Genomic DNA, 21,769 nt, shown 5'->3' with positions numbered 1-21,769 from the left:
TTCTAGATCGAAACTGCCAGTTACTTTACCAATGACAAGTGTGATATCACGGTCCTTGAACTTCGCCGGCGGATGATCGCATCGTTTGCGCTGTTATTGATGCTTTGTATGCCAGGGCTCGAAGGCCGAAACAAAGTGCGCGATTCAGATTGTGTTTCTGACTGCAGGCAGAGACTGCAGGTGAGCAGGCAACACAAACTGATGGTAATTGATATTATAATAGTGGGCGAAAAAAGAACATTACGCAAAATGCTTCACGTGTAGCTATAGCACAATCCCGGTCCATGATTGCAAATGCGGTATTTAGACCTTTAGACAGGTTACTTCCGTACACGCTTAAACGACTTCCTTTTAAACTGAAACGCCTTCCGTTTACACTGAAATGCCTTCCGTTTACACTGAAATGCCTTCCGTTTATACTGAAAATTCACGCACATCCACATATGAAATCACTCGCATATATACATGTACACATGTTTTTCTCATCTGAACTGTATACGTTAGTAAATGTTATGGTTTATGTATGCACGAGTGTTTTATGGATGTGTATGCGCTCATCGAGTTTATATGTATGTGCGAGTGTTTAATAGGTGTATATGCACTGATCAAGTTTATATGTATGTGCGAGTATGTGCAGTTGTGTTTGTATGCAGCGAGTTTATATGTATGTGCGAGTGTTTAATAGGTGTATATGCATGGATCAAGTTAATATGTATATGTGAGTGTCTGTAGGTGTATGCACGTGTCAAGTTTATATGTATACGCAAGTTATTCACAAGTGTGTATGCATACATTGCTAACATTATATGTATTGGTATCGAATTCATATTAGTGTTCACGTGTATTTTATATATGTATTTTTGAACATTCAGTAGTATGCATGTATATGCGAGTAATTTATAGGTGTATATGCACGTGTTTTATGTATGTATTGATAAGCGAAGTTTGATTTAAATCCTACACGGCGCCTCATACCTAAAGGTTCATGTGTGTGCTTTCCATGAAGCGATTACTGAGATAACACTTTTTTTCCTTCTTCATTCAAGACCAGATAAGATTCTATCTTAATATATTATATTTGGATCATATGATGCAGTTTCAAGTTGTACTTTCTCTTTGGAGTGTTACAAGCTGTTTTTCCATAGATAAGATCCCTTAAAGCTGGGTACACAACAAAAGATAATCAGGCTGATCTTGGGCCGATTTCCCCCCTTATGACAATCCCAGACTATGTCCAGATTAACTTGATTTTCCCTTGTGTGAGGCAGTGTTGTCAAAAGACCCAGTACTTCGGTACCTAGTCGGTACTAAAAAAATTAAAATGTCATGTCATGTTTCTTTAAGTACTGATGGTACCGAATACACGGTCAGCCCGGTTCTTGACCCATACAGTGCTATGATTTCCGCGAAGCAGAAAACGCGGACGGAATATCTAAATTCAGTCATGAAAATGAAACTTACATTTTAATATGGACAGTCACGGAATTTGTCAAAGTTAGCATAAATTAATCAAATCTCCATATGGACCAGTATATGTAAATGTTAAGCTGCAAAAGTTGGTTTAAAATATGAATCCTGCATGTTCCGTGTGAATGAATGAATGACAGAGACGAGCGGGTTTGTTTACTACATAGACTGAAGCGCATGAGTCTTGCAGAGGACATAAATACATAAACAACATCACCAGAACTGTTCTGCGTCACTTCAAAAGGATTTTACAGTTTCATCTGAGTAAAACCAGTGTCAAAATAAAAGTTGCCCGTCAAAATAAAAGTAAATGTTTACATAAAGGCATAGTGCTAGAAACATTACTAGTATTTAGTAGAATGTATTTGATACTGCTACTACTGTTGAAAAAATTAATAAAACTTTTTAAATAAATCACACAATATTTTTTCCATGTTTTAATTTTAATAGCAAATCCACTTTATTTACCAAAAAATTAAATGTGTTTACATTTCATTAATTAAAAGACAAATTAAATTTGAGTGAAACATGTTTACTGGTTTTCATAATTATATTACTTGTAGAAAAACACACTTTAAACACAATTGTAAATAAGTATAAAGAATGCCATTGGTTTATTTTTAGTGATGAAACTTTTTTTTTTTTTAATTAGCATATTTTGTGTTTTACTTTGGTACCGAAATTGGTACCGAGAACCGTGGATTTTCACTGGTATCGGTACTGAATACTGAAAAAGAGTGTCCAAACCTGATAGGAAGAACTTTGGAGCTGCCCCGATCACAAATCGTAAATATTCAACTTGTTTAATATTTTTACAATCAAAAATCCTGATGTGTGGGGGGAACCCCGAGGACAAACGCACACACGCTCTGGAGATTATCACATGAAACTAAACAATATCCAATCAGAAAGTGAGTTGATGGAAGATGGAAGCAGTCATGGCACAGCACAAAGTAAAAAATTGATGTGGACAGCAGAGATGGAGGATCAGTTTGTTCATTTGTGGCAACAGCACAAATGTTTATACAACGTGTCGTGTATTTTCTGTGAAAATCATTCCAAACACTATCACTGTAATTTCTTCCTGCATATCGCCCGCCATGCTTATTATGAAGTATCGTGAGACTGTGTTCACAGTCGAGACTCTGGTTGAAAATCTGTTTGTGTGTGGTGTGCTGTCTTTGTCACATCAGGGCACACCACACACTATAGGAGCAAAACCTAGGATTAAATCTAGGATTTTTTATCCTCATGTTTGTGGTCTATCACATTTTGAAAATCTTATAAGATGTAAAAAAAAATATTTTGGTGTATACCCAGCATAAGTGGCAAAGACTAAAGTCTCAAATCCAAAGAGATATTCTTTATAAAAGTTAAGACTCGACCACACCCTCTTAAAACACCTTGTTTAAACACTCCTCCACATGTCTTCATCACTGTATGGAAAGATTTGCATAACACCACCCAAATGTAAACTTTGTGTACACATGTAACTTTGATTCTTGCAGAAGTATTGTTGCTGTTGCCACTGCCATGCAAATTGTGTTTGGTCTTCCAAAAGAGGACACAACTAAAAATCAGTTAAGTTGTATTTAAAAGACTATTCCAGAACAGTTCAACCAAAAAATATTCAGATGTGTGCAGCGCATTTTACAGACGACTGTTTCGTGAACCCGCAGAGTAGCCTACAATGATGTCTTATGTTTAAGCGGCACGATGCGCAACACAGCGCTTAAAAAGACAGTATAAGTTATTATAATCCATAATTATGTCCCCACTGGATGCAACAAATGCCTCGTTTGTAATGGGTTTTATTGGTTCTGTCTTGTCGCACCGGGACATGGCATCACAGTATGTTAAAGGTCGTAACATTTCCGTCATCAGCTTGAGGTATTCAGCCAATCACAATGCACTGGATAGCTGGCCAATCAGAGCACACATAGCTTTTCAGCACAATGAGTTTTTGTAAAAATTTACGCGTTTCAGATGTCGGGGCGAAGAGGAGCAACAATAATGTACATTGTATGGAAAATAATGTTTTTTTTTTTACCTTAATCCGCATAAACACTTTGCATTACAAAAATACAAAAAATAATGTGGTTTTTAGCAACGTCATATGACCCCTTTAATCGGTCTGGATGAAAAAGTGCTGTATTGATTTATTCCACGTTTTGCTAGTGTTTTTCTTGTTCTTTGACTGTTCACTATTGTCCGCTACAAATATTTCAAAACCTCAACTGGCCAAAGTTAAATTACTTTCGAAGGTAAGCTCACTGAGAAAAACATTCTGTTTTAAAGCCTTTCCATCATATCAGCAATGTTATTATGCTTAATTTACATCAAATATACAAAAACATTTTGTGTTCTCGACATCCATCAAATACCGAATAACGGAAAAAAGACGGCAAACATTATATGCACAGAAAGCACCATCAGGGTTATTTTTAACAAAAAGCCATGCATTGAACAATCAAAGCATTTAATGGGACAAAAGAAAAGCTGTGACAAATTTGCTTGGTTTCTGAGTCTGATTTACAAATACTAAAGACGCTGACATTTCGAACTTCTAATTAAAAGACGCACTGCAGCATTAGTTTTGCCTGACTGAGTTTATTAAAGGATAATTAGCGCGCTTCTTATCTGCACTTCTGCACAATGGCTATGTGTTTGTTAAGACAAGTTTATTAAGAGCACTGAAATTGCAGGTTGTGTTTTGATATGTGCATACATTTTTGACAAATAGGCCATGACAATTTTTTTTTTGACATGGCAAAAAGAAAGTCGAGGGCACTTTATATGTCCTAATCCTTAAAAGTGAAGTATAGTATTGTGTCAGCTTGATCAAGGGCTTATTTATCAGACACTATTCACAACGGCACAATTTGGAATGCGCTGCAAGAGCCCTGACGTGGGCTGTGATTTACGTGGTGTCGTGAAGGTTCACTTCAAAAGCACCACAAATTTGAAGTCCAATTTGAAGTTGTGGAAAAGCAATCTTAGAACAAAAGATTTGTGCTGCTGGAGGTATGGACGCTTTGATACAAAACAGCACAAGCCGCTCAAAATGAGGCTGAAATAATAAAATATGTTTGACCCTGAAGCTCTGACTGATTTCCAGAACACTTGACTTGAGTTTGAAATCTTCAAATATTTAGATATTCTCCCACCAATGCCTGATGTGAGCTTCCTTGTTTTCTATTGACTACAAAGGGAGCTGCCTTAATAGGGAGCCTTTTTATTGTCAGGCTACATTATAAATGTGTTGATCGAGAACTCTCTATGTAAGTCTGTTTACCTCACAAGTGATCCACATAGACTTATTGCATTAATTACAATTAATTGCAATAAAGTGTAGCATTAGCATGTTGCCAAACTAACAAAAAAATATTCTGCACATGACCAAATCAATTCATTTCAACAGTGACTAGCATGTTGCTATAATACTCTGCATGAGATTGACTCACAATTGATTTCAACAGTGTTAAGCTATTTATGAAATACTCTGCATAGCAAATTTCTGTGTAACAAAAACATACTGCTAAACAATTAAATATTCAGTACAGGATCATCTCACAATTTATTTTAATAATGTAATGTTGCTAAACTAGCCAAACAACTACACAACATGCAATTTATTGACAAACAATTCATAAGCTAATGATAAAGTACTGTACATGAGATCTACTCACAACTAATTTTAAGAGTGGCATTAGCATGTTGCTAAGCTAATTATAAAATAATCTGCGCGGAGCTCACAATTATGTTGCTTTAATAACTTAAAAAATACATAGAACACACAAATATTGGGTAAAACAATCAATTTAAACTACACGTATCTCAGAAATGTCTTTTTTACACTGTGAATGGTAATATAGTTCATAAAATGAATGAATTTGTAGTCTAGACACAGTGTTTGGTGCTCTTCCATATAAATGTCTTACTCATCTTGGGGAGAAGAGGAGAGGAGTGGTGCACTGGGACTTCCTTGGCACTAAGCTGTCTCACTCAAATCCCCATTTCCCTGCTATTGCTTTGTATGACTATTTACACCCAGGACAGGGTGGATTAGGAGTGATTCACAGCACACATGTGAGAGAATCCGTGCCCGTCCTCATTTGCGCTAATGCGTGCCGCTTGTGGCTATGGATCTTGGCAGTTTTACTATGATTGACACTGATTGTTATTGAGCTTGCCCTTTATTCTTATCAACATGCATCTCCTGATCAATAGAGTTGAACACCTCATGATAAAGGCTGACAGTGGGGGAGGCAAAAGCTCCTAACTTGCTACCAATATGTGATGAATGGGGGGCCGAGACAACAGACACGTCAGATATGACACTCAATATCCTCCATATTAATAGCCGCGTGCTCCAGCATTTTACAGATGCTGCTTGAGGTTAATGTGTTTTCTTAGGCTGCCAACAGAATTTAAAAATAGCTGGACTAGGAACAACAATGGTCAGTCTATGCTTTCATGACAAGAGCGGAACAAATATTTTAAGGAAAGTCTTTATAAATAAATGAGGGCTCAACAGTGTAGATGGCCCCAAGTTATTTAGCTGAATAACATAGGGTTTTGTCAAAACTGTGAGAATGATATGATTTGTGATCATTTTGAATATACTACATTAAATATATATATATATATATGTGTGTGTGTGTGTGTGTGTGTGTGTGTGTGTGTGGTGTGTATGTGTGTGTGTGTGTATATAGCGAATATGGTATATAGTGTGTGTGTATAATAAATGGATTCAGAAAGATTTGAGTTTTAAAATATACATTTATGGTGCATTTTCACCACAAAATGTTTTTACATATACTTTTCCTGATGAATATACAATAAACTGTAGAGTAAAATAATAGAGTTTTCAGAAATCGGTTGGGATTTTATCCTGTGAAGAATATTTTATTGTTAGTTTAATTAGCAACATGGTAATATTAAGTTACACTATCGAAATCAATGCCATGCTGAATATTTTGTTTAGCAATATGCCAATGTTGCAATACTGAAATTGTGAAAATGATTTGTGATAGTCTTGAATATGCTAATAATGCTTTCTAGTTAACAAAAAGGTGAAAAAACAAAAACAACAACAAAAAAGGTTTATTAACTGAGAATAAAGCAGTGTTTTTGAAAGTGTTTTTGAATGCATCGTTTTCAGTTAGGTGCTTTATATAAAATTTGTAAAAAATAAATTTCTGTAGGTTTTTTTATTTTATTTTATTTTTTTACTATGATTAAAAATATATTATTTTCCTGACACATTTAACCAGTGTTGGGTGTAATGCATTATTATGTTCACCTTTATCTTACTATGTAATCCGTATGAAACTAAAACTTGTGTGCAAACACCCTCATCTAGATAAAAAAAAGAAAAGAAAATAGATTAAAAATAAATTAATAAATAATCAAGAATCTTATTGTTTTTTATCGTTTTTGAACTTAAGTCCTGCTATGCCTGACATGGCTTTATTCAGCAGAAAAGATCTAATGTAAAAAGACTTATGAAAAGATTTAATGTAATTTATTCTTACCTACATTAGTGTTATTTTTACACAAACCTGTATGGATTTTACTAGTTGGGCTCTTCCTGAACATCTTGCCAAACTGAGATGTATTGTTTAACTTTTCTTAAGCTTTTTTCTTATTCAGATATGTTGTTAGAGTATTTTCATTTGTTAACTGGAGACGGTTACACTTTTTATAAAAATGCTTAAGTATTACAGTTATTTTAAAGCTAAAAGGCTAAACTATTATGTTTGCCTCAAATTGAAAGAATAAAGAGTTTAATTTCTATTAAGGTTTATAGGGATTTTAAGATGTAGCCCCAGCTAGCGATTTGAATAATTAAGTTTCTTATTAAGTAACTAAGTTACTCTGCAGACAGAGTAATTAGCAAAGTAATTTAAATACAACATTGATGATGTAATTAGTAATAGTAATTCATTACTTTTTGAAAGTAACTTACCCAACACTGCATATAACTGTAAGTCCTTTAATTAGAGTAAAAAAACAAAAAAAACAAGATCAAATCAAACTAATGGAGAGAAATTGTTTAAAGTGTTTGCTTTCACAAGAAAAGTGCTATAGCTCTAAATATGTTTCTCGAGGCTTAGAAAAGAGCGACTTGAGAAAATTGCAGGACCGCTCAAAGGAAATGTGACTAGTAAAATACTATGTGTGGGAGGAATGAAAAGAAAAGCATATGTGGGGGTGATATATCCTGACACATGCGAATCCAAGCATTATGATTCTTGTCCTTCAGGGCCTTCCAGATGCAGAGTGACGGCTCTTTTTCCGCAATAAATGACAGATTTTTTACCCCAGGGTGATCTGTCCTGTCAGCTCTTTTATTGCTGATACCAACTGGACATCTTGTAAAACAAAACTCTTTATAAACGCAACAAAATCCCTCGTTCAAGAGAGACGGGCCAACAAGACGCCCGTCTCTCTAGATAAACGCACAGTCTACTGTCCCGTCCTTACCTGCGCAATACTGTCCTTCAGGCTTGGAGAGCGCTGTCTACGGGTGGTGGTAGTGGCCATAGTGGTGGTGGTCTCCATTATGGTGGTGGACATGTCCGCCGCAGCTGGAGGGGTGGCAGAGGTGGTCTCTGTAGACAGGACAGAGGGTGCGTCTCCAACCAAACGCAAGTTTCCTGTCACCTGTACATTTGGATCTCCCTCGGCGGCCAATTTTAGCACTTGCAGCCCATTGTAGTACAGGCCTGAGATCTGGCCCTGGAACGGCCGTCCCTTATCCTGACCTCCCACCTTTATAGCCGCCTGGCTGTTGAAGATAGTCAACTGCCGACCTGTGATGGATCAGAGAGGAGATGGAGAGACAGAGCGAGATGTAGAGAAAGAGAAAGAGAGAGAGAGAGCAGTATGACAGCAAAGAGAGACAGAGAAGCAAATAGGTCCATCAGTACAAGCTGTTTTTGGCGTTACCGACATGATGTGTCTAAATCAGCTGATAACACTTTTAACATTTAAACCTGGCGATGGAAATCTCCAATTCGAATGGCAGCCGTATCTGACCCGGTTAGTGCAGGGGATAAAATGTTGTATTAAACATGATGCCAGAGATCAATCCTGAAGCCTCTATGAGGGCCAGATCGCGGAGCAATAGAAGAGCCCCTACCATTATAGAATAATGGCTGTATATTATAATATGAGCCTCATTAAACTAGTAGGGTTTGAGCTGTGGATAATGAACTGAATAAGGAGGACCAAATTGGAAAACAATATTTATGAGTATGTAAAGAGTTTTGGATATGTTTTATTCAGAGACAGAGGCCTCGTTGATGCTAATCTGCATGAATAAGTGTCATCTGCCAGCTCAAATGCTAATGTGTCACCAAGGCAAGCCCCACAAATAGACATAGATAGGGGCACACACACACACACACGGACACACACACACACACACACTATGCCTCTCCAATGAAGATTTCGTCCCCTGAATCTCCACTGAGTTGTCACTGAGTCATTTCACATTGAATACACCGCTGGTTGAATTGATCATTGAGTTGACCATCATGAAAATACAAGAAATCTGAATTACTATTATAAAAGCTACAACAGGTAGTCGCGGCGCTACGGACTTGATTCAAGTGGTTTTGAATTATAATAGTGAATGTTAAGCCATCGGGCTAAACTTTAGATATAATTTAATGCCAACAAAACCTTCAGAATTACTACTTAGAGAGGAAAGGGATGGTTAACTCAAAGTGCCATTTCCTTTGGCCCCTGAGAGCTGGACTGCCGCCATCCATTTAATCCTGATGAACAGGTACTCTGACACAGTTGATTATGAAGTGGGCAGTTGTTATCCCCTCAGTGAGAGCCACTTAATGCTTAATGAAGGGTTGCCATTTAACACAAGTAGGGTCTCGATTTTAACAGTTGAAAATAACCAAGTTTGACATGCGAGTGGAGATAAAAAGACCATCATCTCGGAAAGGCACGTCGTTAAAGAGCGGGAAGAAGCCAGATGGCCACTTTCCACTTGCACATGTTCTTTTATCGTACAGTGGAAAGATTATTCTGATTAATGTGTGACATTAGGGATGGTTACATATGCTGACATAATACAGTACGTAAAGTACTACTGAGAAAACGGTATAAACGACAGTTTCTCTTTATCATGGAACTTTAAATGACAAAAATGAATATTCTATCATTATTTGCTCATGTTGTTTGTATATATAAAATAAGGTATTTAGCATATACATTGAAAGTCAACGGGGACACTACACCCCATTGGCTTTCTTTGGACAATTATTTAAAGATATTTTAGAGATTCAGAACCGTTGAAAGAAAATTTTTATTTTAATTTCTTCTTCTTTTTTTTCTATATTCAGTCACTGGAATAAATCGACCAGGACAGTATCTAAAATTTCTCCTTCTGTGTCCTGCGGATGTTTGGAACAGCATGAGACATTTGTATAAATAACGACGGAATATTCATGTTTAGGTGCATTACTCCTGCTATTTAAAAATGTGCAATGAGATTACATTTCCTCACGTCAGGCATAGATGCAAAAATTATACAAATAAAATAAAAATAAAAAAGGGATTCCTGTGATTAACTCAAGGTAGGTCAGATCTTTCTTGCTTCTAAATGTGAGACCCAGTGACAGAGGTTAGAAGATTACATGGAGGAGAATGAGGAGACCAAAGAGCCTTTGAGATAGAGAGCACGAGGCACAGACAAATTTCTCACACAAAGACCAGTCACTCAGTAAAATGAAACATTCAGGACACAGACCTGATGTATGTGGGCTTTGCGTCATTATCATTACTTATAGATTAAAACTGATACATGATTACACATGTTAAAGGGACATTGTTAATCACATCTGAATGTGCAAAGGCTGACATCAATTTTCCTCTCATTTGGTTACGAAAATGTATTTCATGAATATTTAGACTGTTTAACCCTCTGAGTTAGTTCGATTTAGGGGAGGTTTAAGACGGAATTAGCTTTAGTTTTAACGCCCTATTTATATCAAAGAGCAGAAATCAAATCAGACTATGAGGAAATACTCATTGAATATATACATACATACATATATATATATATATATATATATATATATATATATAATTATATATCGATAAAGGATGTTAGTTGGATGCACAAGGGAGAGGTAAACATCTGAAAATGACTTTTAGACAAATGTAGAACTGAACTTTGGATCAGGTTATACTCTGCATGTTATCGAGTTTAATCAATGAATGTATGCAGACTCAGAAAGGTCAGTTTTCATTGAAAAAACAGTGCAAGCGTATTTGTTTTACACTTAACATTTAGATGTGATGTTAGCTCAGCACAGAAAAAGGAAGTTTGCATATAGATGAAATGGGCGCAACCAACCAAAAAGTCTGATAACTTACACATACAGTTGAACTTAAATGCCCAATTTCTTTAATAATGTGCTGATGCAGGCGTCTAGAGATCGTTTCTGCACTTTTAATAACCGAAAGAGTTTCTTGGGGAAAATCGAATACCATGCAGGATTCATCTGTTTACAGATGTCTCACGGGTCCAAAGATTACAACATGGTTAAGTTTCAACACGGTTCGAAAAATATCATCTTTTTTTTTAATATACATGTATATATATATTTTTTGGGATTCATTACACTCAAAGGGTTAAAGGGGATTTTGAAACGTCATTCTGATTTTAGTGTTATAAGAAGCAATAGTCCCTTTAACTGCTTGGGATTGGAATATATAAATCTAGATTTTATAGTTAAAGTGTTTTTAAGCACCCTTGCTTCAAAATTAGCGAAGTCAGAGGGGATCACAGAAGAAAACATAAGACAGCAAAAAAAGAAACTATTTACAGACAGTTGTTGCAGTTATGGAGCGCTGTTAGAGGGTTAGTCAGAGTTATGTTTAAGATTAAACCTTAATCTCTGAAGCGGTGCAGTTCGAACTTTGTGAAGGACATGATCTGAAAAGAACAAGCCACATGGAGAGGAACGATTGGATTTACATTGTAAGTGGGCAGCCACAGTTCTGTTTGCTTTGGCCCACTGTATGCCAATGCAAAGGCTTTGGTTTTAGGAAGTTTTTATTTAAAATGGCTTGAAGCTTTGTGGGTTTTAAGGGAACTGCGCCTCTTACAGAGCCTTAATAAGTCATTAAGTCATTGTTTAATTAATTCATTTTTATTACCTTTGTCGAGTAGCCACTCGTCAACTACCCGACCAAGTCTGTATGGAATTCTTTGCCTGGCTATAGCAAGCCGTTCATTATCAATGTTCCCTTCAAAGAATTTAGAGAGACAGATAAGAGGTTAATATCTGGAAGTTCAAGCGTCACATGGTTAAAAACATGGCAACAAGACTATCAAGTTTAGCAAGTTAGGAAGTCTAAACGAGCTTTATGCTGGTAGTTATGTGGGTTTAAGGAGGATTCTTAGTTATTAGACAGTTTAGAAGCTCGAGACTAATTAGAGCATGTTTAATTCTGTTTAGAAAGCTTTGAGGACATATTTAGAGATGGTTTATCTTCTAATTTTGGTCTGGTTGATTGTGATGTCATCTTAGCGAATAATACTTGAGGGAAATTTCATACAATCAATAAGACAACAATGATATCAGTGATAATGTCACATATTATGTGCAGTTATACAATGGTGGTGTCAAAGCTGCTCCGGAAGACATTTTCTGGTCTCTGCAAGAAATCAGAGTGAGAACAATGCAATCAGTGCTGCATCTAGTATCAAAATCTCGAGGTACAGTACCTGCATAAATTAGGACACGTGTAATTATAAAAAGACACAAAAGATGTAACTGACTCGGTGTCATGGCTGCCAGATAAGGAACAGCGTGTATCTACAGTCTACAGTTCCCGTTTTCTGACAGATCCTTTCACTAGAGCTAAAATGAGCTCCTGTTACTCACTCAAAAGAACAATATCCTCATATTTTCTCTTCTCTCCTCTCAACCACCATCTTGTCAAAATCCAAGTCCTCCTAATACTCCTTTATACCAGTTTGGTCAGTGTTGTTTGTCACAGAGTGATGTTAATTTCCTCTCAGACATCATGTATATAACTTCACACTGGCTGAGACATTCCCAGAAAATTCCTTCATCTAATCTAGTAAATGGGTCAACGCCATATGAAAGAAAATGGTAAAAAATGGTGTATTCGAGTCATCAAATGCATGAACAATGTTTCTGAACAAACTAAAAGATGACTGTCACACCATTGGCCACATAGTCACTAGGGGGTTCTTAGTGGGATGGTTACACTGTGAAATTACAGTTAAAATTGCAGTTAAAAGTATTCTTTCTTGAAGGAAGATGTTGGTATGCTAAGTGTTAATGGCATTTTTTTTTGACATACCACATACCGTGCCATGTTCCTTCTGTGACAGCCGTGTGAGATACAAGCCTTCCGTTCGTCCTGCCCACCCTGCAACCTGAACGAGGGCCAAACCTCCCACTCCCATAAGCCTGTTAAAAGAGCTCATGTGTGGCAAATTCTGCACTGAACCTTCAAAGAAAACTTGAAATAGGTCTCGTCCATGAGTAAGCGGCGAAAAAAGCGAAAAAAACAAACCGATCCGTCCAATAAAGTCCGCTCTGATGCTTTGCTATTCATAGGCTTCCACTAGATTCTTATTTATGGGGCAATGTAATGGTGTGTTGAGCAAAACACCGAGGCATGCGGTCAGTTGCAAACATGTCCGCAGGGAGCAGCAAATCTGCCATCAGGGAACATATCCGTTCATCTAATCCTCAGTTTTAATTAACTGAATTAACCGAAGCCGTTAATCTAAGCGATACACAGCCGGCTTCGTTTAAACACGTAAGCTTTACGAATATCGGATGACACGCAAGACCTATATCATCGTTTTTTTTAAATCCCCAGGATGACAGGTGTCACATAAAAGCTGTACCATTCCATTTAAATGCGCATAACTCAGTTTTAAAGGAAGCATGACATGACTGTGACGACTTTGAAGCCCGGCTTTATCCCTGCGCTTCGGAAAGGCTGCTCCATCTGACTCTCGCCACCTGAGGGGGCTTAGGGGGAGACCTGGCGGATAGGAAGCCTGTGTCGCAGCAGTAGAAAACCAATTTTCCCTTTCAGAAATCAGACGAAATCTCAACCCCGAGCAGCAGGGACGCAGCGCCATTCAACCTCTGGCAATTTCGAGACAAGACCCCACACGCGGGGGTGGAAGGAGCATAGCAGGTGAGCCGAGGCCCCGCTTTATTTGGCTAGAGCTGTATTTTTGCTAAGGACTCCTTGACGCTGCACTAAACTAACGTGAAGCAGCACATCGGAGAAACCGAATGAAAAATGAGGATTGCTATTAGAGACAGAGAAAATGTCTTCCTGTGGAACAGCAGCTATGAGAGGAAGGCAGCTCCCTAAGCACACAGTGGGGAGAGAGAGAGTTTGCACGAGTTTAATTGGAAAGCACACAAGGCCAAGGGATCTCAGCGCGAGATGTTTGTATAGGATGGGGACGGTTCATGGGATGACTACTGCAGGGTTGGGATCATCAATCAAGGCTTGTTACAAAAGTTTTAGGCTGTGCAATTTCGGTTTATGGCACCGACTACACCACAACTCAAGAGCGCCGGGTTCACAGAGCAACCTGCGAGAGGCATTTTGGCTGACGCTGAAAAAATGAAAGTGCGCTTTGTGGTTCAAAGTTTGCGTGCGGTTCAGGGATGGAGGATCTTCACAGGCGCAGAGACACCTTCCTCAGCCCGCCTAGAGCAAAGCTGGCTGAAGTTGAGAACTGTAAAGGATCCAAATCCATCTCAGGCTGGATGTATTAGGCAAGGCAGCTTGGGGGGAAATGTGTCAATTTGCAATTGTTATTAGATTGTGCATGCGGTGGTTATCTGGGCGCTGCATGTGGTGACTCATAAACTCTCTGGGAAGAGTTTGAGGGTAAAAACAGCGCACTTCAAACCCAAATGATTCACATTTGAAATTATAAATCAATTTGTACCCCTCATTAAGGCATGCCTTCAACATGCATCCAATTCCAGGCCGAGGGCTCCAAACAACGTCCCTCTGATGTGTGAGTGAAAATATACAGTGTCTCTCTCTGACCCCATGTGTCCATTCCGAAGGGAAGCTCCCCCTATTATTTCTACCAACCACATGTGTAATGGGATTCCCAAACCACCCCCAAATGGCTTTCCCAGTGCTCTGCGAAGTCTTACCTGATGGGAAGCGCTCGATGACGGGTTGGTTGTCCACTTGGAGGGTGGCGTTGCCACCGCTACGCGTAAAGCGAACCACGTGGTACTTGCCGTCGTTCACGGTGACCGCAGGCTCATCTATGGTGATGTCATCTGTGCCCACATTGAAGATCACACCCACCTTTCCTTGTTCCTGTGTAAGACAGTTGTTTAGACGGGGACATTAGGGATGAGACATGACTGTTTACTAATCGATTACGTCTACATTGTGGGCACTCTTGGCCCTGTGGATTTGCAGTCCAAACAAACACACTTTTTTACAATTTAACTAGTTTAATTTGTTTAATAAAAATGTATAACAGTGCAAACACATTATAAATCTGTCATTAGGAATTGGAAAAGCTAAAAATAACTAACATTTAATGTGTCATGTTATATATTAATGTGTTACATTTTCATACTTATTTGATACAATTTAACAAAATGCAGCATGACTGGAAATGAAGCATGACAAAAAATATTCAACCTTTTACACAATAAATATTCAAATGTTCAAAAGTTTTTATTATATAATGTATAATTATATAATCTATTTTAAAATGTTTATGTAATATACAGTATAAATAATATTTAGGATGGATCTAAATTAAAAATGTTAGAAATAATTTAAAACTGTGCAAGAATGAATATAATTAAATAAAAAGATCACAAACTGATATAAAACAGAAATTATAAACATAAAATAATTTTGTAGTAAAAGAGTCATAAAACCATGGCAGTAAATGAAAATAAATAAATAAAAATGAATAATAAATTATGAAAAGTAAAAGGTTTTTAAGACATTAAAGGGACAATAAGTAACTTTTTAGGTATTTTATTATCTAAAATCAATATTTTTATTCATAAATATGCCCTCAATGGTGTACAAATACCTATGCCAATGTTTAAACTAATCCTTGTAAATGAAGAATTTATTATCTTTATATACATGGGGCGGGTAGGTCGACGGAGGCTTCCATGTAGTTCCGCCATCTTGCAAAACTATAATAGCAGAGAGGGACAAAAAGTACTAAGCCAACGCGTTTCCACAGCGTGTTTTCGGTCAGAGCCAGAAACGCAGGTGCAGAGCAGTGAGAGGCGCTTGAAACTGCACCGGCAAGTTTAAAAGTCTGGATTGCATTCGTATTATGGACCATACATATGCCGCGCCACAGGAGAAGAAAACATAGTCGCCAAAACAGTCAAAAATAGAACGTAAAAGGAAACGTGACCGTAGATTACAGAAAACAAGAGTTAATGTCGGGGAAGCTTTTTCTAGGTGGAAAGAGCTAATGCTTGATAAAGATTTCAAAAGAGACGCTGAAGTGGCCAGTTTTCTTCTCGACAGGTAAGTCAGTGTTACAATCTATATTATAATTTTTTTTTATATCTAACAATGCATATAATTCTGAAAATATAACGAATAAATTAGACATAACTACTAATTACAATATTTCATGTTTTCCACAGTCAGTAATTCATACTGTAACATTCGTTTGTTAGTTGTCATGTTGCAGTTTGTTTTAAATAACACACCTGTTCACCTGAAGGAAAACTCGACGAAGTGCTATTAGAAGACATCCTGTCAAAGCTTTTTGGTACATATCGCCTACCGTAGATGCAACGCGCATTTGAAAAAGCGAGGCGCTGGAGAGCAAAATTAGTTTGAATGCAAAATACAATTTCACCACTAGATGGGAGTAATTCCTACTTAGTGTCCCTTTAAAAATAACTAAAGATATGAAAGATGTTAAAAGAAGGTCCATTTGATAGTTTAAATACAAATAAACCCCTGTGACATAAAATCCCTAAGTTGAATCAACCTCTATACACACATATTTTTGATATTTTAGAGACATTTTAATTAGTCCACCAACTGCTACACAGTTTGTAAACACCCCTAGAAAAGGTGTCTGATTGGGTTCAGGTGAACCTGAAACAACATAGCCCTGTAATTAAGACCAATTAGTTGACTAGCTGTTCAGGCAACCCACCTCCAAGTCAATTTTTGCACATTGGTATAACCAATAAACATAACTGTGCAAAAGTCTTAATCCAATAGTATTTTCAGCAACAAAAAATTGTTTTAAGTCAGTTATCTTTATCTTTTGCTGTAGTGTGTCAGTAGGAAATATCAGCTTACATTTCCAAACATTTTGTTTTTGCCATTTTTTGTAATAATCCAGTGAGATTTTTGTTTGCACAAGGAGTCTGATAACAGCCAGAGATCTGATCTCATCATCATCATCAGTCTGTCTGGAAAAACACCAAGAAACAGAACAAACTGAGACAGACTCAATCCAGAAGAACTGTGGCAATGTCTCCAAAACGCTTCAAGAAACCTGCAAGCTTCTTTAAAAACAATGCTCAAATGCACCTAGGACAAAAGCTATTTTTAATGCATAGTGTGGTCACACCAAATATTGATTTAATTTAGTTAAGTTAATAGAAGTTAATTAATCAAATCTATTTATGGCATTATTTTTGAAGGCATCCTCACTTTACAGCATTTTTACGCAAGTGCCTAAAATGGCACAGTACCGTAGCTTTGCAGGTTTCTTGAAGCGTTTTGGAGACATTGCCACAGTTCTTCTGGATTGAGTCTGTCTCAGTTTGTTCTGTTTCTTTGTGTTATTCCAGACAGACTGATGATGACGAGATCAGATCTCTGTGTGTAGCTCTGGCTGTTGTAAGACTCCTTATGCAAACAAAAATCTCACTGGATTATTACATTTAACAGTAAAAATTATGTTTGGAAATGTAAACTGATATTTCCTACAGACTCTACAACAGAAGATAGAAATAACTGACTTAAAACCATTTTTTGTTGCTGAAAAAAAAGACTTTTGCACAGTACTGTAGATATACATCATGCCCCATCACATGACCTAAACATCCATGACGAATCCCTGGATCATGAAGCAATTTCAAACCGCGATATTTAGGGGTATTGGATGTGACAATAAAACGAAATGAATGATGGCGAGAATGATAGGGAATATCTTGTGAGCAAAAAGAAACATCTGGTCATGCTACAGTGGCTCACCCTTGGGAGAGGAGCTCAGCAGTGTCCTTTGTAATGCAGGAGGGGAAATGGAGTGTGGCTCCATGTTTTGCATTCATCACCGCTCCTTCTCACAAAGGCACACACACAGTGGCTCGCCAGCTACTGACATCCTGACATGTATAGCTACTGACAGTTTCCTGCTGTTTTTATTTTAACAGTGATTCATTCCCTCCTAAGAACACTTCCGCCCGCTACTAGCCACCTCTGGGGGGCACACTTGAGCGCGTAACAGTTGACACCTCAGAAACGCTACCTTGTTCACATGGCTGGTGCGGAATGTGTTACCATTCTACAGCTTTAGCACCGTCCAGTGTCAGTCACTGGAAAGAGCCAAAACAACAATAATAAAAAAAGTGCCTTGCGTTCTCTGACACAAAGCCACAGATTTATAAAACTTCCACACACGCTTGGAGTTTGGATATATTCCTTCCTTCCTCTGACCTCAACTGACAGGTTCTCATTGAGATGCTGATGTCTGACAAATATCAAACAGAGCATGAGGTGAATGCAGAGTGTGTTCTGGAATCTAAAGGGCGGAGATAAAAGACTAGCGGGTGTGTGCTAGGCTGATATCAATGTCTCCTCACCATACAAATGAGGGCAAATCTACTGAATGAATACACAGGAGGATTTCATCTAAATCTTAAACTACACAAAAGCAAAAAATACAACAAACAAACAGAACTCTAGAAGAGAATATGACAGGTTATGCTTTCATAGAAAGAAAAAGATACCTTTTCATGCTAGCCTAGCTTGGTTTTTGACTATCGTGAGATGCTGATTGAGTCTTACTTGTTAAGCTAGTTAAAATTCACACCAGCATCCAATACTGCTGCGGTATTTCAAAAGCTATGATGAATAACTGAAAGTCCTCCAAAAAAGAAATAATTCAATTTAAATGTCACTTCAGTTCAAACACAGATTCATTGTACCATCACAATCCATTTTGTTTAAGTAAATCCAGGTACAAGAATGACAGGAATGAAGAAAGTTTTTAACACAGAGTTTAACGCTTCAGCTGCTCGGATGGAACCACGTTATGAAAAGCTTAATCAGTCTCCTCACTCTCCATTTTACTCTATTTTTCATTTGGTTCGAAATATTCCTATCAAGTATGAATTATAGTGGGAATAATGATTCACAGGGTATGATAAACAGCAGAATGTGGATAAGAATATAGCTGACTTGATCACGAGGACAAGGACATGACTTAATGTAACCGAAGCAGCCGATTGACAGGAAATGAAGCATTTTACTGTTGCATGGATAGACCGAAGCTCTTTGCAATACTATAATAATAACTGAGACATGATCCAAAAAAGTCAAGTAGCACAAATCATACTCACAAAACCTACAAGAATCGATCCCCTTTGCAAGCAGCTAACTTGATCTGCACAAATCTTGGCGTGAATCATATGAAAACAGTGCATGAAGGTAAACAAAGCAATTCATTCTCGATGCATTCTCCCTCAATTGTTCTGAAATGGCTTTGTCTTATTGAAGTTCGCACACTCTGAAAATTCAACAGCCATTTTCATCTTCTAGTACAGTTGTCGGAACATTAAGAGAGACAGATAATGTTCATACTTTTGCCTCATTTTAATGCTGCTTCACTTTTCCATTCTGCTGATCCTGCACATTTCACTCCTTGTAAAGTATTTATTCAAAGACCATTTCTATTCACTTCAGCAGGTGTTGAAGTGTCCTCTAAAGAACCCTCAGTCCTCAGCAGGAATTAGAGATAGTTTTGTTTGTTAAACTCGGTTGTACACGAGGACTCTCTTGGAAGATGAAACACAAAGATATTGAAGGACAGAGTCAAGAGATGAATAATGGATCATTTATTCCAAACTGCACAATCTGTGGTCCCAAGGAAGGGGTCCGTCGGTCCCCTAAGTGCACAATGACCTACTGATCTCATGAGAATAACAGACAGCCAGCAACAGGCTAACATAAGCTATCATTCATGACTAGAAAGAGAAATGACAATGATTTATGTTCCAGAGCCTCTGTGTTTGATGCAATACTGATGATGCATATGAGTGAAGGGCATTGTGGGTGACTAATCTCTCTAGAGCACGCCACTACCGAGGCAGGACACAATCACCTGTCAACAGCCTGTCCCTGCTGGCTAAAGTGCAGAACACCTGGCTTTAATGCCCAGATGTCGAACATCTGGAAAAACAACATAAAATAAAACTGACAGAGCAAATCCTGTAAAGGGCAGAGGATAATGTAAATAAAATGCCCAGATACACAAGGGCAATGAATGATACATGCTCAAGGGTGAATTTACTGAATGGTTGTGCCACGGAAACCTCCATCTCAATCACATGTGCAATCTGGTTTAACCAAATGCACATTGGTTTAGTAGTAGTGGAGCATTTTAGATATTGCATCCTACACAACCTAACACTCAAAACCGACCTGTGTGATAAAATATGAATAATTTTTACTAAATTATTCCCTCAGAATCAGGGGAGTTTTAAACTGTTTTACACTACTTTTCTCAGAACTTTTCTGCAGACCCCATACCACTCCCTTTGCTGCCCCCAGGGGTTGTCTGATAAAGATTAAAAAAAAAAAAAATCAGATACAAATAGTGTCAAGAATTATATACACAAAAACTATTGCTAAAACTTTGGGTTGGTGAGTTTTTGTTTTTGAAAGAAATGGAACACATTTATCATATTTAAAAGGGATGCATTGCATTGATCAAAAGTGACAGGAAAGAAGTCCACATTGTTTTTAAAGGTTTCTATTTCAAATGAATGCAGTTCATAAAATAATCCTGAAAAAACGCATCATGGTTCCCATAAAATTTTTTAAGCAGCACAACTGTTTTCAGAATTTATAATAATCTTTCTTGAGCACCAAGTCAGCATATTCATGGTGCAGTCACATTCATAAAATTTGGGCAAAAATTTGTTGACAAAATACAGTCCACTCACACAAAAGTCACTTTCAAACCAAGCAGCTTTCTGTTGGTCAGTGCAACAAATTTTTGTGACCATTTTGAATGAGCAAAATCTAAATACAAGGAATTTTTCACCCTCCAAGCATTTGTGTTAAAAAAGTATATAAATTGTATTTGTGCAGAGCCTTTTGAAGCTGCAGTGAAACTGCAATTTGGACCTTAAACCTGTTGGCCGCCATTGAAGTTCACCGTTTCTTCCGTTTTCTTCCTGTAATTTCTGTGCGACTGAAGAAAGAAAGACATGAACATCTTGGATGACATGGGGATGAGTAAATAATTAGTAAATGTTTATTTTGGAAGTAAGCTAAACCCCATGAACTAATGCATACCGGGCAAATATAATTACAGTTCAGGTAAGCCATAAACAGAGCACATGTAACCCTTTTTGTGAATGTAATCTCCCACACACACACCACAACAGTCGAACTGTGGAGCTGCACTCTAATTTGCCCTTGCACTGTAATAAAGCTCTTTTCTCTCCCTCATATGGCCTCTGAAGCACATCATCCCACTGCTCCCACTGACCCTGTCTGACCACACAGGCATTGAGCTGCCACATCGGGTGCAGCTCCTGTTTGAGCTGGGAGAGTTTATAGTGTCTAGGAAGGAGCTGGAGCATTATGGGATGGAAGTTGATGAGGGCAGAAGTTGAAGGAGAGGACACAATCATCCCGCTTCACTCTTTCCCTGCCCCCATGCCCTGTGGGTAACCCCAGTGCTGCTTTAAAATGGATGATGTCCTCCAGAAGGTGAGCAAGCGAATGGACGCCAGTGGCGATTTGAGGAATTTTTTAAAAAGAGGGGAGCCTCAGAGGGGCTCAAATAGGCAAGAAGGGTCAGACATAATTTGTCAATGTGATTCCACATTCTTTAAATGTGGATTCAAGGCATCAATCTTGCCTTCTTTTCAAGCATCTAGAGATGAAAACTGTATCTTTTAAGTCTTCCCACTGTCTAAATATTTTAGCTTCTACATAAAGTGTTAATTAACCTAAAATGAATCTGCTAGATAGAACAAAAAATGTTAAG

At 37.7% G+C, this 21,769-nt stretch overlaps 1 protein-coding gene across 18 annotated transcripts in view; it reads right to left on the bottom strand.

The window, feature by feature from the left end:
• The window catches only part of nrxn2a (neurexin 2a), a 336,553-nt gene that overhangs the window by 9,844 nt on the left and 304,940 nt on the right, over nt 1-21,769 (bottom strand). For 10 of the 18 annotated variants that reach the window (XM_026195944.1, XM_026195945.1, XM_026195934.1 and 7 more), the window contains 3 exons: nt 14,679-14,850; nt 11,659-11,748; nt 7,957-8,285 (listed from right to left, as the gene is read on the bottom strand). In XM_026195944.1, coding sequence (XP_026051729.1) covers nt 7,957-8,285; nt 11,659-11,748; nt 14,679-14,850 — 591 coding nt within the window. The remainder of the gene's footprint in view (nt 1-7,956; nt 8,286-11,658; nt 11,749-14,678; nt 14,851-21,769) is intronic. The other 8 variants (XM_026195946.1, XM_026195947.1, XM_026195948.1 and 5 more) reach the window with 1 other exon arrangement.

The sequence above is a fragment of the Carassius auratus genome, chromosome 21 (genome assembly GCF_003368295.1).
Source record: "Carassius auratus strain Wakin chromosome 21, ASM336829v1, whole genome shotgun sequence".
Lineage (NCBI taxonomy): Eukaryota > Metazoa > Chordata > Actinopteri > Cypriniformes > Cyprinidae > Carassius > Carassius auratus.
This window is presented reverse-complemented; position numbering and strand designations above follow the sequence as displayed.